General features: G+C 31.0%; 1 protein-coding gene across 3 annotated transcripts in view; it reads right to left on the reverse strand.

Annotated features, from left to right (window-relative positions):
* Positions 1 to 17,409, reverse strand: part of LOC113396880 (alpha-tocopherol transfer protein-like) — a 171,000-nt gene that overhangs the window by 1,414 nt on the left and 152,177 nt on the right. Inside the window, exons 1-6 of one of the 3 annotated variants that reach the window (XM_026634949.2) lie at positions 16,232 to 16,348; positions 8,393 to 8,550; positions 7,583 to 7,745; positions 5,519 to 5,577; positions 1,249 to 1,445; positions 623 to 733 (exon numbers count right to left, since the gene is read on the reverse strand). In XM_026634949.2, coding sequence (XP_026490734.1) covers positions 623 to 733; positions 1,249 to 1,445; positions 5,519 to 5,577; positions 7,583 to 7,745; positions 8,393 to 8,546 — 684 coding nt within the window. In that variant the 5' untranslated portion in view covers positions 8,547 to 8,550; positions 16,232 to 16,348. Of the gene's footprint in view, positions 1 to 622; positions 734 to 1,248; positions 1,446 to 5,518; positions 5,578 to 7,582; positions 7,746 to 8,392; positions 8,551 to 14,909; positions 14,920 to 16,231; positions 16,349 to 17,409 lie in introns of those variants that run through there. The other 2 variants (XM_064218307.1, XM_064218306.1) reach the window with 2 other exon arrangements.

Genomic DNA, 17,409 nt, shown 5'->3' on the forward strand with positions numbered 1-17,409 from the left:
GTGGTGGAATATGAAAGAAGGTTTGGAGCCTTCTCCTCAAAGGGAGAAGAGGCCTTTGCCCAGCAGTGGGAAATTTACAGGCTGCTAATGTTTTTGTATGTTGTGTGAAAAGTTTTTCTTCTTCGGCATAATTAAAAATAGTTCTTATTTGCATACAAATAATTAATTACAATTTAATTAAATATAATTACTTATTTTTCCAGCACAACCATAACACTCACTCACAAATATAAACAAACATTCACAAGTTGAATTTGTGGTAAAATAAACGTTCTAAAATAAAATAACGATTGAAGTTGTCTATTTCGAGCGACTTAACTCTTCATTGGCTGTTTAGCGAGCGACATCATCATAAAGCTTCCATGTCACCTAAGCGCTTTATAAAAATTCATCTTTTTTTTTAAACGCCAAAGAGAGGCATAAAAAATTGAAGCCTGTTCGAATCTGGAATGGATGGAGATGTTTAGAATCAGAATAGATTCTAAACATTTGCATGAATTCCATCAATACGTTAATTGAGTCTTATGAGTTTTTCACATTTTTTCAATAAACGTCAGTGTACTTGAATAAGTTACTGTGTTATAAAATATATATTGAAAAGAATAAACGTAGTAATCCTTACTCGTTTCCTGATCTTCTCTTTCAGGAACGGTTTCACTAAATTGACAAATCTCTCCACGATCGGTGATGTATTTATAATGTGGACTTCCTTTAGTTTTACTGGGTATGCTTCCTGAAATTAAAAAAAAGTATCACACACATTCGAATCTTACACTTGAAAAAAGAAGATGAAACTACTAACGATCAGTTAAAGATTGCTCTTGAGAGATATACCCTGTGAATATAATATCCTTTAGTTTTTCTTCACGAAAGCCAAAATTGAAAATTATTTCACCAAACTTTTCCACTACGATTTGGTGAATGTGTCAGATATATATATATATCCTCCTGCCCTTATCCCAATTTTACTTGGGGTCGGCGCAGCATGTCTTCATGTGTCAGAATATCGTCCAATTCTTGGAGGTTTTTTACAAAGTTTTCCTTCGTCGTGAAGACAAGATTAATAAATATAATATATAAAAGAGAGTTAACAAATAATGACAAAAGCCAATAAAAAACTCAGCTTTGTACTTGTGAGACAGACTACACGCAATTATGGTCGATTTTCCAATTATTGTAAATATTCGCTATAGACCGTTGACAATTTCAAAGAATTTGTAAATAAATTGTATTCTCAATTCAACTAACCTGAACACAAATCATGAATTTCTTGATAATGGACGGTGACAGCCTGGCCAGCAGGCTCGGTCCCAGCACCGCACCATCCAGCACATAGATATCACCAGCAACACCCACGACTTCCTCCACGAGTCTGACGTCACCAATCATTAGAGCCAGCTTCAAGGTGTCGGTGATTTGTTGGGAGTCGAGACTTGGATGAAGGCCTGTAACATTATGTGCATTGGTTATTTAGTGTGACTCAGTGTCCAAACATTTTTACTAGTTGACTTCCAGGCAGGATATATTACATACATATAAATATTTTATTATTTTTTATTGTATTTAACTAACATTAATGTATTTTTAAATGTTGAAAAAGAGTAACTACTGAGTTTCTTGCCGGTTCTCCTCGGTAGAATCTATATTCCGAACCGGTGGTACTTGACTAAAATATATTTTGATATTTGATTTTTTTTTAAATACTAAATCGCCGTACAAGTTTTGGTACATTTGTCTAATGCGAGAGGTGTTTTCACGAATATATTTTGTAAATAGTATCGCCCCGGCATCGCACCGGGTGCTATTTGTTGTGATAAAGACAATTGTATAATATAATTATAATTTATACCCTATAGCACTTAAGAATAATGATGTAGCAGTATTTTTTTATAGTTGAACCATTAGCTCTAGAGATTACCCTCGTATAAACCCCATACAAATAAATAGAAAAAGACTTAGTAAAGGTAAATATAATTTAAGTTAATTATAAGTTCATAATAAAAGTATCGTTAAAATTATTTAACGTACTCGTACTTTAATATCATTAAAAGAAAAATCGTGAACAAGACATTCGTAGATAATGTCGAAATATCGAGCTCCACCGAATAAAAATAAAAAACATGGTAAATATCCCGTTTTAAATAATTGTAGTAATAAAAATAACCACGTTAAGTTAAAATCTTATATAAGAAAAATGTTTAAATAACTGCATATTTTGAGACTCCCAAAAATCTATCATCAATAGATTTTTTGTAATACCCAACTGAAAAAATTCTTATACCAGGTAATAATTCTACAAGCTAAGTCATAGTATAAGAAAACTAGTCGTCGTGTTTATATTTTTGTACTATATATTCCTTGTGTTTAATAGGAAGTTTTAGCATATTTTTTATATGTATATTTGCAAGGTAAAAAGTCAAACATATTACTGTTGGCAGAAGGTTACAAATATAAAACTAATTTGATTTGCCAGTCCCTTATGTCCTGCCTCACAAAGGCTTATAATATGGAATCTAAATATACAAAAATGATCAGATGACACGAATGGCTTAATAACCAAAATCTTATTGCATGAATAAATCGTAAAAATATCAAAAATCCCATCACATAGAAAAATTACATTCAACTAAGGTATCGTCCAGGAATTCATTGACGGAACGGTAACATTTAACAACCAGTAAGTCTTGAACTTTTTGTTTAAACGCGTCAAGTTCCGATGTACTTCGAATGTACCTTGATAGTTTCAGGAGAATTTATACTTCAGTCCGCCGAATGTCATTCAAGGCGCTGATCAAATGTCGTTTAATAAAGCGGCTAGGCTGTTAATTAAAAGTCTAATTCAACTAGTTGGCTGCAGCATATATGATATAGAAATCGTGTTTAATACATAGTGCGATCGTGAGATTATTATGTAAATTACGTCGATGTTATTTATAATATTGTATTGTTGTATACATGTCTAGGAAACTGTTCTTAATGTTTACACGTTTATATATTGTTTTAAGTATAAACAGACAAAGCAAAATGTTATACAAATATACTAGTAGGTAAACATAAGAAATATAAATTAATTAGTTTTATATCGATTTAATTAATGAACGAAACAATTTTTTTTCAATTAATGTTTGTAAATTATGACAATTCTTTTGTTTAAATCGATTTGAACAAATTTTATTAATATAAATTCAAACAATCGGCATATTCTAAACTCAACTCTGCACAAGATTTAGGTTGAGGTTATTAAAGCGTGGAGTTAGTATTTGTTGACTTTCAGGCAGGACTGACGTAACATTGTATTTCAAATTTTAGAAAAGTGTATCTATTTAGTTTCTTGTCCGTTCTTCTTAGTGGAATCGATATTCCGAACCGACTGTAGCTTTATGTTTTAATACGAAAGTGCTTAAAAGCCTATTTGACAGTAGTATACTTATTTTGTTTTTTTTTTTTTTTTATTTACACCAAAACAATGTGTCTGAGTAGTCTAAGTCGCCTTTATAATCTTAAAATCATAAAACCTATAGTTGAGTGATAATAAATATATTTTTGAAATAATTTATATTAATTAAAATAACAATTGAATAATAACAATTAAATATATATTTCAAATCTCAACAGCAAATTAGGTATGTCATTTGAGCTTGAGTAAAGGCCTCTCCCTTTTGAGGAGAAGGTTTAGAGTAAACTCCATCATACTACACAAATATGGTTTGGTTACACGGGGCAGTTTACATCCGCCACGTGCAGGTTTCCTCACTATGTTTTCCTTTACCTAGCACGAGATGAATTATAAACTAAATTTAAGCACGTGGCTTTTAACTCAGAATCATCAGTTGATGCCATCACAGTATCAATATATAAAAAAAATATTACGTTCAGTATATAAATAATAAATACATATAATTTGTATACAATGCCTTGTTCTAAGGACAAGCCTTTATGTTTAAGTCATGTATGCGATTTACGTGAGACGATAGCAAATATCCTTATTTATAAAACAAACAACCACGAGACTTTATAAACGATGGCGGTATTTACTTTGTGATGTTTATTTAATTTAAACTTTTTACGTTTGTCGTAGTAATTTTCAAACATAATTCTGCAAGGAAATTTTTTAAGCTACAATATTTGAATTATTGTGAAGTTTACATCTCAATTGATTCAAAAATAATACTTAAATGTGATTAACAATTTAGATCAACAGTGATATTCTATAGAATATATTCTATAGTGGTATACCACCCACGTCGTATGTCAATCGTGAAATGACGTAACTCATAGTGTGACGTGACTTTGATACGTATATCCTTTAAATGGTATAATCATTATTGACAATATAGCATATTCGTTTCTGATAATCATCTTCTGCGTTGGGATTTCATGTGGCTTCAAATAATAACTCTATAGTTTGTTCATTGTTGTTTTGGAACACCATATAGCTAAGGTCAAATAGAGGTCATTATGTACTTTTATTTTGCTCATTTGATTATCTTAAAACTAGATATCGCCAGAGGTTTTGCTCACGTTTTAGGGGTCAGGTGTTAGGTATAAAAAAGTTGCCCTTCCTTGAAGTTCAAGCTTGCTTGATACCAAATTTCAGTAAATTCGGTTCAGTGTTTGGGACGTGAAAGCATAACATACAGACAGACAAGCATAACATACAGACAGACAGGCAGAGCAATTTAGCATTTATAATGTTAGTATATATGATGTAGATACCGGAAATCAATAGAGTCTAAAGGAAACTTAATATCGTCTATCGTTTTAATAGTCGTCGCTTGTGTTTAATTAGTTATTTTTGTTTTTATTTACTTAAATCAGAATTTAAAATTAATCAATTCTAAAATTTAAGCTTAGACATGGTCTAATTTTTACTGTATTAATGGAGGAATTAAATCAATTCAACAGTTATGTCACAAATTTAAACATGACTCTTACTGCCGAATACTGAAACGTCCCTCAAATCAAACACCCAGTTGAGCGCAACTTAACTTTGAGTAGCACCTAAATTTAAATGGTATTCTCAAACGTCACTCATTCAATTTGAGGGCGTGATTAGCTGAGTGGTCCTCAAATATTTAATAGTGTTTCCACAAAGGTTACTGTCGTCAACAACTTGTCCCGCAAGCGTGTTAGTGATAATATGTCTCTTATTAACTTAAACAGTCTAGAAAAATTGTAACAAAGACCTATCAAGTAAACAATTATGAATCTCGTTCTAAAGTGCTGTGCAATTATTTCAACAGTTGGCAGAAACTGCCAATTATTTATGTGGAAATGCATCATAATATAATTAACCGCTTATATCTAGTTATATCCAGTGACATCCAGTTAATTTTAACGTAACAGAAACGAGATTTGTCATAGTCTGATATTTGTATCTTAGAAAGAAATATCCAAATTAATGAGAGCTTGAAGGTTCCAGTAACGAAATCCGTCCGACATTAAGTATCGAATATCGAAAGTACGAAATCAACTTGTGAAAGTTGTACGACAAGGCCGTTTTAAGCTAAGAACTCACCACGACATATTGTGACTCGTCTGCCATTTGGGGTGACCCCTGGTAAGGCTGGGCCTTGACTGGAATTAAAAAAAAAAAAAAAAAATTTGTTATTTTCCGATACAATATTTCCTTTGTGTTCTATAGAAATAAATATTAGTATAATATTGTTTGTGATCGAATTTATATTAATTGATTTTTAACGATCGTTCCTCTTATTGCGCACATTTTGGACACATTAACTTTTGATTGATATATATGTTTCATTATTAATATAGAAAACACTTATAATAATAATACTTAATTCATCTTAATGCAAGCAACGCCTGTAACGTATATATGTATGTGATTCGTTATTTTTTTTTTATAAATATAAACAATTAATATACACACTTCCACGGTAAGCGGATATTGTTATTTAAGATCAATATATAACCTATTCGTGTCTGTTTGTGTGTATGATTTTTTCTCTTTAGTACATAAGCGTACAATATATACTTAGATTTTAAAAATCGTCGTGCTAATACCTCTTGACTTTCATACAAGATATATTATATACAGTTATTCGATCATAAATAAATAAATATTGGACAACATCACATACATTACTCTGATCCGAATGTAAGTAGCTAAAGCACTTGTGTTATGGAAAATCAGATGTAACGACGGTACCACATACACCCAGACCCAAGACAACATAGAAAACTAATGAACTTTTTCTATATCGACTCGTCTCGACATCGAATGGCGTACCATGAACTACTTAGTTTCTTGTTATTTATTACATTTAATTGAATTCTCTAAAATGATGACCCAAAAGTGCTTGTAAAAGCCTACTTGAATAAAGTTTATTTATATTTGATTTGATAGAATATATACAGAAGTTAAATTATAAAATTATCTTTTTGTAAATGATAATCGATTCGAGCTATTAAAGTTAATGACTGAAACAAAAGTAATATTTACTATGTTAGTATATTGCCAATGTGTGATGTCATAGACGTATAAATATTGAAAATGAAATCGTTTGAAATATTTACGTAATCCATATTGCTTACTAAGATTACGCAGTTTATGCGCAAGCACACGTCCTTGAATCATGAAGGCCCATGCTCGGAGGCTGTCTCTTGAAGATCAATCTTAACACACATCACTTACAGTAGCTTTTGCTTTAATATCCAAATACCTTGTATAACCGATATGACATTGAAAAATGGACTCTTCGGATTTGATTTAGAACTTACTCTTGCAAGAAGTGAAGGTTAGTGATATGGTTTATCGTGTGTTAATTTTTTAAGATCAATATTGGTCTTTATATTTCAACAATAACTATGTTAATAGTACGAGATACTGATGACGTCGTTTATTTAAAATAAACAACACTTCTATCGATGAATACATCCGTCTATTCTTGAGTTCTCGCAAAAATCGTCAATGACGTAAAAATATATCATATTATTTTATACGACTAAGGCTCTTTATACACTATATCTCAATAATGGTTGGTGGATCGGAAAGATTTCAAGTGCAGCATCGGCTTTACATGCTTTCCAAGGTAAAGGTACCTCAGTTTCTCAACAGAAAATACGTTTTTTTTAGAAATTACATTTTTGGACCTATTTGGGATTTGAACTTGGGTGCTAGAAGTCCGTAGCCTTTAAGTTAGCCGTTCAATGATCAAGTAATCCAATGTCGAAGAAACCTGGTTGATTCTGACACGACACTTTTTATGTCATATGGGTACTCACGGTCCAATGGACCACCTGATGGTAAGAAGTCATCACTACACATGAGATATTGATACTGTGAAAAACATAAATCATTCCTCATTTCACTAATGCACTACAAACCTTGGGAACTAATATGTTATGTCCCTTGTGACTGCCTAAATACACTGGCTAACTCAACCTCCAAACCGAAACACAACAATGGTAAGTATTGATATTTGGCGGTACAATGTATGAGTGGCTGGTACCTACCCAGACGAGCTCGCAAAACAACAACCAAGTAACTTCCGAAAATAAAAGCACTCTAAAAACTACTTACTATTGCAAAAAAAAATGGGAAGGAAAATGTGATACTTACAGTTTACTTTTAAGGATTTCTCTTAACGCAGGGCTTGAAGCATCTCTGTTCGTGAAAAATTCCGGGCAAGCGGCACGCATTGTGAAGTACATGTCCAGCTTACGCTTGCACTTCTCCAAGGAGAAACTGCTCCCACGGAGAAACGTCATCAGAGGATTGTCCTCTATAAGAACGGAAACGAATATTATCCATTCATCTAACAAAAATATTCCTGTGCATATTGATGAATATATTGATTCGATGGGCATTTAATGAGCCCCAAGTGACCGTAATATCATAGTATTGTTTCTAGTTTCAGTACCAATATTGATTAACACTTAAATTGCAAGAAGGAGGAACGATTCTATGAACTGCAAATAAACCATGGGATATAAGACGTTTTGTCTCTAATTCTATAAATCTAGTAACGAGAACTGTGTCAACCATAACAATAAAAATAATAAAAACTCAGCCTAATGTTGCAATCGGTATCTTAAAATCTCAGTAACGATAACGGCAGTTTCGGTTTGGGTATGTGTTATAGATATTAACGTCTCATTCCAGCTTAAAACAGTTACAGAAAGTTAAAGAAGAAAAAAAAAATATTAATAAAAAAATTAAAACATCAAAAAATATTTCTTTCGAGTAAAGTAATATGACCACACGCGCGAACGTGGTCCTTGGTGTGAGTGTTGTGTGTGTGAGATTATTAAAACAGGAAACGAAACCAACAAATACACAACAAACTAAGGAGTTCAAGGGAACTCATACATGCAAATATACAAATTTTAAATTATCAAACATTTTAAATTAAAATTTTTCAAAAATTACCCCATTCGTTAGGCAGATGTGGTTCTTTCCTGAGCCATTCCTTGATCGCGGCTAGATCACGGTCTCTTGTATTGATATTTTCATTCAATTCGATCCTTATTTCCTTAGATAACTCTTCCGTCGGTTGCGTCAGTAGCTCCGATTTTATCTTCATTGTACTGAAATTAATATTGATTACTGTTTAATTTTATATTAATAAGTCATTGTTTTAATAATATTGTACCATTAATCTCATCAACATTACATTAAATACTAGCTTCCGCCCGCGGCTCAGCCCAGCGAGCGCCCAGATCAGCTGAATGGGGATAGAGAAAACTGTCCAGCTTTTTTGTGATCAGCCGTAATAAAGATCAAAACATTTACATTTATAATGTTACTAGCCCCGCTTCGGAGGACATTATATAAATTTAAAAAACCGGCCAAGTGCGAGTCGTTCTCGCCCATCGGAGGATCCGTACGACTTTATAGGTGCATATTAAAATAAAAATTATAGTATATATTATCAAAAATAGTCTTGGTTATTTTTAAGCAGGTATGCATAACAGTGCAAACTGTTAGGTACCTAGATATTATTATAGGTATACTTACAAAAAAGTATAGAGGTTTTTTTTTATTCAGCGTCATAAATCGAATTCATACATCATAAAAATAATTAAAAATCTATTTAAGCTTGTGCCAATAAAGCCCTTTCATACCTCATATGACACGATTAACTCTATTCAAAATTTGGACACATACATCGTAACTTACTCTTTAAATGTTTGTACGACTATCTTTCATTTAACGTTATAAATATTTCCCCTCTCTTAAATGTTTTGGAAGTAATCTTCTTAAGGTGTAAGCTCCACTTGTTTCTATTTTATATATTTTATATATATGCTAGTTTTGGCATATTATAAAGGCGAAAGTTTGTATGTATGGATGTTTGTTACTCGTTCAAGCAAAAACTACTGAATAGATTGCGATGAAACTTTATAATATAGCTGATACATCAAAATAACATATAGGGTATCATTTATAAAGATATGGTGTGAAAATACCTGACAAGCAACACATAAAACCCCTAAAATGCGAGTCAATATAATATAATGATTTCTGTTTGTTTGTCAAAGTTATAAAGCGACAAATTATTTAAAAATAATAAAAACTAAATATTTAAAGTCTAGATAAACATCATAGTATATCAATGGGTATAAAAAAATTATTAACTATTTATTATTTGTCCATACTACAGTAAGTTGATCAACAGGAGTACTGATAGCAAAATATTATAAAAAGTGTAACGCAAAATATGTCGTTTTGCTAACCGTACAGTGTCACGTAAAACTAATAAAGATTAGTAAAAGTTTTATGTTGCCAAATACGATAGCAATTATGTTTCGTATATGAATGACGGATTGCGTACATTTTATATCCTTGACCTTAAATTAATCGTACATGTGGTACCTAGCCAATCATTATTTCATCATTCAATATTGAAGAATCCTATACCGAAGTAATAGGTATTTCGTTGATGTACGGTGACGTTAAGGCTGTATGCACACAACGGTCCGAGAACATAAGACGAGTTCACACACACGATCGTATTCAAAATTCAGTAATAAGATCGATCCGACAAAATATTCATGGAATCTTTTCCTCACAGAAATATATCTCAGTAGAATCGACCCTGCGGACCAATTCTACAAATTCGACTAATCATAATATATTTTACTAATTATTAACTTTCTACTAATTAAATGGTTACTAGCCGGTTCTTCTCGGCAGAATCTGCATTCCCAACCGGTGGTAGCTTTACTTTAAATAGTTTGTTAAATGACGATTCAAAAGTGCTTGTAAAAGTCTACTTGAATAAAGTATATTTTGATTTGATTTGATACGAACCCGATTCGATTTCGATCCAACTTCGACTGAATCGCAACTGGATCGTTGTATTTATATAATAGGAAAAGGTTACCTTTCGATTTGTTTGCGATAGTGTTTAAAAAATAGTAGTAGAATTGCCCAGTCAGTCAGCTCTAAAAACTCTCCTGTAAATACCCTCTATGCGAATGCGCACTAAGACATTAGTTTAAATAAAAAAACTTTTTTTTAATTTAATTTAATAGGACCAGTTGAGGTGAAACATTTTAATAAACTTTTATTTAACACTGACAGGACAATATTGTCGTTTTCTGATGATATAGCTTCCTTCCTTTATATGTCAGTCAGAAAGAGTTACGTAACGAATGTAAAATCTATAACATTTACTTTTGAAAAAGGAAAAATAAATCATTCTTTATGACCAATGGCGTTGTTTTTTTAAATATATGGTAATATTCTGACGCTGTTTTTATGTACTTTAAGTATTGCAAGGAGTAATTTACAATAAACTAGCTGAATCTACGGCTTTATCCGCGCAAAAATTACAAAAATGCATTAGTCTAAAACTTAATTATTTTCTGGTAAAAACTTTCTAATGCGAAAATGATAATTTTATTCTAAAAGTTTAAGGTTATTCGGACAACTCTTATTTCGATCGGTCAGAAAACTGGTGCAAATTTCTATATGTTATTTTTGCATGCAAATGAAAAAAACTTAATTCGATTTCTCTTCTATCATCGGTCAGTGTTGCCCGAAATAAATTCTTGCACGATCAGATTTACCATATACATAAATAAATTCGTGAATATTCATCGTAATTGTCAATATTATGGAAATTATTTGTAATATTAATAAAATATTCTGTTCTATTATAAAATGTAAATTTTATACAAAGCATATATTTTATATTAATAATATATTAATCGTTATATATTACCTTGGCTTCGTCTACATTCCATTCAAAACCAATTTCTACTATATTTTGCACCAAAAACAGATGAAATTCGTTCATAAGGTTAAGCTACAAAATATGACAATTTAAATTAATATAGATGATTAAAGAGTTTCTATTTAAAGTTGACTCTAGGGTAATTCCACTACCAAATAGTTACTTTATCGCAATCGAATCAAAAAGTAATCGATGGAAGTTTGATCGGCATAGAATATCGTGCAATAAACGTTAGTTTCGCTAATTTAGTAGGATTAGACCCCGGCACCTGAGGTTTATATTTATGTGAAATAGAATCGAGAACGTTTTTTATCCGTAATAGATTGGCCCTGTAGACTTTTACAAGCACTTGTTTTATGTATTTGATGATTTTCTGTTATGTCTTAAGAGAAGTATTAGGATATATTTTGATTGTTCAAACGTAATAAATAATTATGTAACGTCACTTCCAAAAAATATGTTAAAGTGACTACTGACGGTTTCATGATTGTAGGAGATGTAAGATACTCCATTTTTAAGTAAATATTGCTATATTTAACGAACTTATTACAATCGATTATGAAATCGATTTTTTTTTAAACATTTTGTCTAAATCTTAACATATAGGTAAGTAATAAATAATAAATGCTGTTGACTAAAAATATATAAAAAAAAAATATATATTGAGTTTAAATTAAAAAAATGATTTTATTATAATTATTTGTGTACGGAAAAGATATATCTCGATGCAATTATATAATTATACACGCTTATGGTTCTTAGAGCGGTAGAACTCAATAAATTATATACTTATTGAAGGCTCTTAGTTTTTCGTGACTCAGGTGGATATTTATTTTAATTTGAGACTGTGTTGTGGTTAGCTTCAAAATGGCGTCATAATAGTCAATGATCGAACATATTATCAGGTTTAAAGTTAGATTTTTGAATAACCGGTTTTCCCCAAATTTGTATATTTATAAAATATTTTATCAAAGTCCAATATGTATATTTATAATATATTTTATCAAAACAACCAAGCAACCCGTCTGGGCATACAACTTTTAGGTCGAAGAGTAAACTTAAAAAGAAACATTTTTATTTCGGGTAAGTAAGTTGAAATTCTCGGCCTTTCTCTAATATAAAATGTATGTATTATACATATAAAAATTCATATTGAGTCACGCTGTTTATTGCTGAAAACCGCATTAAAATCCGTTGAATAGTTTAAAAGAGTTAAACGGCCAGAAGGCGGGATGGGACTTAGTTTAAAACTATATGGACTGTAGATATGATGTTTTGACCGATTTTGGTTACGAAGGTCATTCTCTACGGTGAATACCTATCGCGGAAAATGTTATAATACTGGGCCGGAGATTAATCACGTCGAGGCCCCTAGTTAGGCACATTTCGGGGCCACTTTATCCTTTTCGAATTCGCTAAAATATAATAAAATATAAATTGCAGAATAAAATATATCAATTAAAACGCGTCTCTAAAATAACGAAAATATTGAACTTTATTTCGTATGTAATGCTTTCGTTGGATTTAACGCGCGTAAAAATAACATGAGCTTATCAATTACGAAGCGGCATTTATACGGTGATTTTAATATTAAATGAACTGTAATTATTTATAATATGATCGTTGTTATTAATCCGGTTCACTTACAATGTTTATCGAGGGATGTACGTATTATAGGGATGTATGTACCTAAGACGCGTTTGAATAAGCTATAGTGCTTTTGAAAAAGTGATTATAGGCGATGGGGTACTTGTTTTTTTTAAGAAAATATTTATGCAGTAGGGCTTATGTGCCACTTGATTGTAAATAGTCACCAACGCCACCATTGAATACCACCAAGTAAAAGTACTTTGGTAGTAACCAAACTCTAGCTTAATATTTTTTTTATAGTTAGATTTGCTTATTCTTATATTTTATTTACAGTTATTTTTTGAGAAGAATTGGCTTAGGAAACTTAATGGGATTAGAAATAAATTCTAATTAAACTGTTTTATGCATTTTTTTTATTATATTAATATCAAAAAAAGAAACAACCATTTTAATAAGAGAAACTTTAAGGGTTTTTTGTAATAATAATTAGCTTGGATTTTGTTCTTTTTTTATGTTATTCGATAAAAATAGAACAAAAACAATTTTTGAATTATACGAAATTATTCTATTAATATAAAAGTAATCGAGAAGCATTACGATTTGCGCAAATATATACTCTATTAGGATGGGATCGATGCACCTAACGGCGCACGGTGCAACTTGCATCCAGTACCGTTCCTGACCTTTAATATAATTGGTTTTATTAAATATTTATATGTACAAGTATCAAGACTACTTACACAATAAACAATGTCTATAAAACGACAGCTGAAGTAGGAAAAGTATAGTTTAAAATAAATTAATCATGAAAACCTATTTTAAAAGTATCTTATACAGAAGGTATACCAAATTTTATTTTTATTTCTATATACTAATAGTCGTCGCGGCTTCGCTAGCGTTTTAGGGGGTTGGTCGTCGTGGTTTTATAACAAATTTGTTTAGTGGTTTGGCCGTGAAAGAGCTTCAGAGCATCAGAGAGATAGAGATATTTTTATTTGCATTGCCTGTAAATGTCCCACTGCTCAGCTAAGGTCACCTCTGCCTTTGAGTATAAGGTTTGGAACTAATTCCATCATACTGCTCCAATGCAGGTTGGGAGAAACACATGTGGTAGTATTTGCATTGCATATATAATAGTCGTATAGATAGAAGTGGAATCGAGGAATTGCGTACTAACTTGGAGTAATGATAAGAGATAAGGTTGTATTGTTTTGAGAGGGTGATTTTGAGTTTAAATTTCGTATCTATGCTGTTGACGAGAGTTACCTTCTCAACATTTAGCTTCTGGACTCTGGAGCCAATCCTGTTTTTCCTTCTCAAACCAACATTTAACATACAAAATGTGTTACCATTGGAACTGAACCAACATTTAAAATTTCAATTCCGAAGGATAGCAGGAAGTGGATCTATCTGTGGTAAGATTTAATCTTAACAGACAAACGTTGCAAGCTTGATTTAATTCCTTTTAAGAAAGGTTCGGATGGCAATCACCTACCATTGCATTGGAGCAGTCTGGAGATTTAAACTCTGTTGCTTTTTCTCAAGAATAATTTGCAATGGAATATTTACAGGTGTTACTTTTTACTTTAGAATAAAATAGATTAAATACCGTCGTATTAGTATGTGTTTGTTTATTTCCATGCAGGATATATAAATTAACTTGTCTGTTATTAACATATCTATGTAAATTAGTTATTCGATTAACTATTTATTTTCCGCTCGATGGAATCATCGTCATCAGAACTTTAAGTAGCATTATATTCGATATGAAATTTAAAAATTTCAATAAAGTAAATGAAAAATATAATTTAAAAAAGATCGATATTACTTAAATACATCATTGAATTACCTATGTTACATAATTATGTCTTGACAAAAGTAATAATTATAAATAGAAATTTATGTAAAAACAATTCGACAGGAAAATCTCGCGACGAGTTGCTATCTATCTGGCTGTAAAACGATCGTTTTTTTTTTAAAACGCATCGCGCAAAAATCGCTGTATATTATGACATGAAATGTTTACCGTTGTTTTCATCGTGTTTCAGTTTTGGCTTAACATTATTACACAAATTATTTCAACGTATAACATACACAGTAGTCTGTTAGAATTACCTCCGTCCTGGGGGAGTCTACTTTGAGATCGCGACACGGCTCAGGACGTAGTTCCGTAATGACGATTTGTTTTAGTTTACCAGAAGACAATCTAACATATTGACCAAACGAGGGTACGTGTTCACTGGAAAATGCGACGATACTCTGGGTTTCTTGATGTAATTTGCCTTTTATATTGGCCCACACATAATTAAAGCCGGAAAACTACATGACCAATCCAGACAGACTTATAAATTAAAACTACAAAGTATGATTATTTGAAATATGGTTTCTTAATTGCATGAGATGAAATATGTACATCCGTACAACGCTGTCCAATGACCATTGTTTGAGATGTAACACACGACGTATTAAGAAATATATTACATTTTGACACGTCGCGTCTTGCTAAACATTGCAACATCTATTCAACACATATGAAACTGTTTATTTGCGTTTTATCTCGACAATTGAATGAGTGTTTTGGAGATGAGAATTCTTTGTTGTATGTCTATATCAGAAGTATTGTTAGCATATTGGAAAAATGATTGTACGTGGTCACCGAAGCTGGATTTTGTGTTTGTGGTTATAATGGCTCACTCATACTTCAAGCCGGATTATTTCATTTCCGATCCAGACAAACGTAAAAATTAATAAAATTTTAAGACAACTATATATTTTATAACTATACGTACCAGAAAAAAAAAATACATAAAATATTTCGAAGAAAACTTACAATCATTACCAAAGGCATAATAATCACTATATGTTGAAAAAAATAAACTAAGAATGCAAATATTCGATTAAATTAAATGTAAAGTAATACTTTACGTGATAGGTAAAGTACATAACCGTTGACATTTGGTAACATTAAAAAAAAAAAAATTACTAAATAGTTCCTATTTCAAACTTTAACAAACGACCGAAGCGAAAACGAATACATAGAAATTATAGCACCATAATATTCACGTGATGAGTAATGTCAAATTAATGATTATTACGATTAAAATAATTGTTGTTTTTTATACTTTATAACTTTAATAAAGGGTAGAAAGATAAATTGGTTAAGAGTAATAATAGTTATGTACATTTGATATGAACGAAAGAACTTTTTTTTGGTAAAAGGGTATAAAAATGCGTTTTAACCCCATTTACTTACTTTACATAGGCAAGTATATATGTATTTTTATATTATTTAAACGTTCAAGCTAAGGACCGTTAGCAAAGGAAACAAAAATTGACAAAGAAAATAATTTATAGATTATCTGAATTAAAAACAAAATTGTTCTATATTTAAAATAAATATTATAAGTTAAAAAATAATAATAGAACAGGTTACTTACATGAGTCCGATGATCACAGATTAAAAATGAGAATAGTTTTTTTTTTTTTTTTGTTATACAGCCAACATCCACACAGCTGTAGCAGTCAGCTATTACTGTCCTCGTATCGCCTCTCTCTACTGGTTGAGAAATGTATTGCTAACTCGATTTTCATGATTCGTTTAAACGTACAACGCTAATGGAGCAAGTAACTCGAATATTTATTTAAAATCTTATTAGAATGTGAAGATGAAAGCTCTCATTAGTGATTCGGTTAATCAAAGTATAGACATACGTTGTAATAAAATAACTAACTTTAATGACTGAATACAATAATTGTATGAATTATCTATTGCTTTAATAAAACTTAAACTGCGTTAATATAATATTATTACAACTAATAATGTATTTAATAACTAAAATGGTTTATTAATTTACATTAAATATGAATAAATAATGATACACAATTTTATCTATTATTAAAATATACAGAAGTCTTAGAAACATTATTTATAGGTTGTTCGATTTATCTAATGTCTCTTTCTATCATAGGGAATTATCATTCGATAGAAGTGAACAGCATTATCCAACCAATCATCCTTCTAAACGATATTCTTAACTATAATCGTTGATTATTTATAACAATTATACAGTATCAGTTTCTTGAAAGTGGTTATAACGTGTAAACGCGCCTTCACCTGTGATCAGATCCCAAAAAGTTTGCTCAAGATTTGCCAATTTAAATAAGAGGTCATTAATAAGAAACATGGCGTCCGTTACGAATTTGACAGGATGTATAATTATAATACCTTATTTAACCTATATTTTATTTAGAAAACTTCAGAAGTGACTTATTTTTAAATAATACTTATATTACTTATGTTTAATAGAATAGATTAAATTTGAGAGTTACAAATTTGAAAATCGAACGGAAATTCAAGTAAAATTAAAGTAATAGTTAGAACATGCATTCATGTGTCTAATTCCAACGAAATTCTGCCACATGTGTATTCCACCGACCCGCATTGGATCAGCGTGGTGGAATATGCTCCAAACCTTCTCCTCAAAGGGAGAGGAGCCTTTAGCCCAGCAGTGGGAAATTTACAGGCTGCTAATGCTAATGCTAAATGCACGTTAAGTAAGTATCAAGTATGTGTCAAGTCGCTCGTAATAGACAACTTCACGCCTTATAAGTATTA

This window comes from Vanessa tameamea, chromosome 21, assembly GCF_037043105.1.
Source record: "Vanessa tameamea isolate UH-Manoa-2023 chromosome 21, ilVanTame1 primary haplotype, whole genome shotgun sequence".
Taxonomy (NCBI): domain Eukaryota; kingdom Metazoa; phylum Arthropoda; class Insecta; order Lepidoptera; family Nymphalidae; genus Vanessa; species Vanessa tameamea.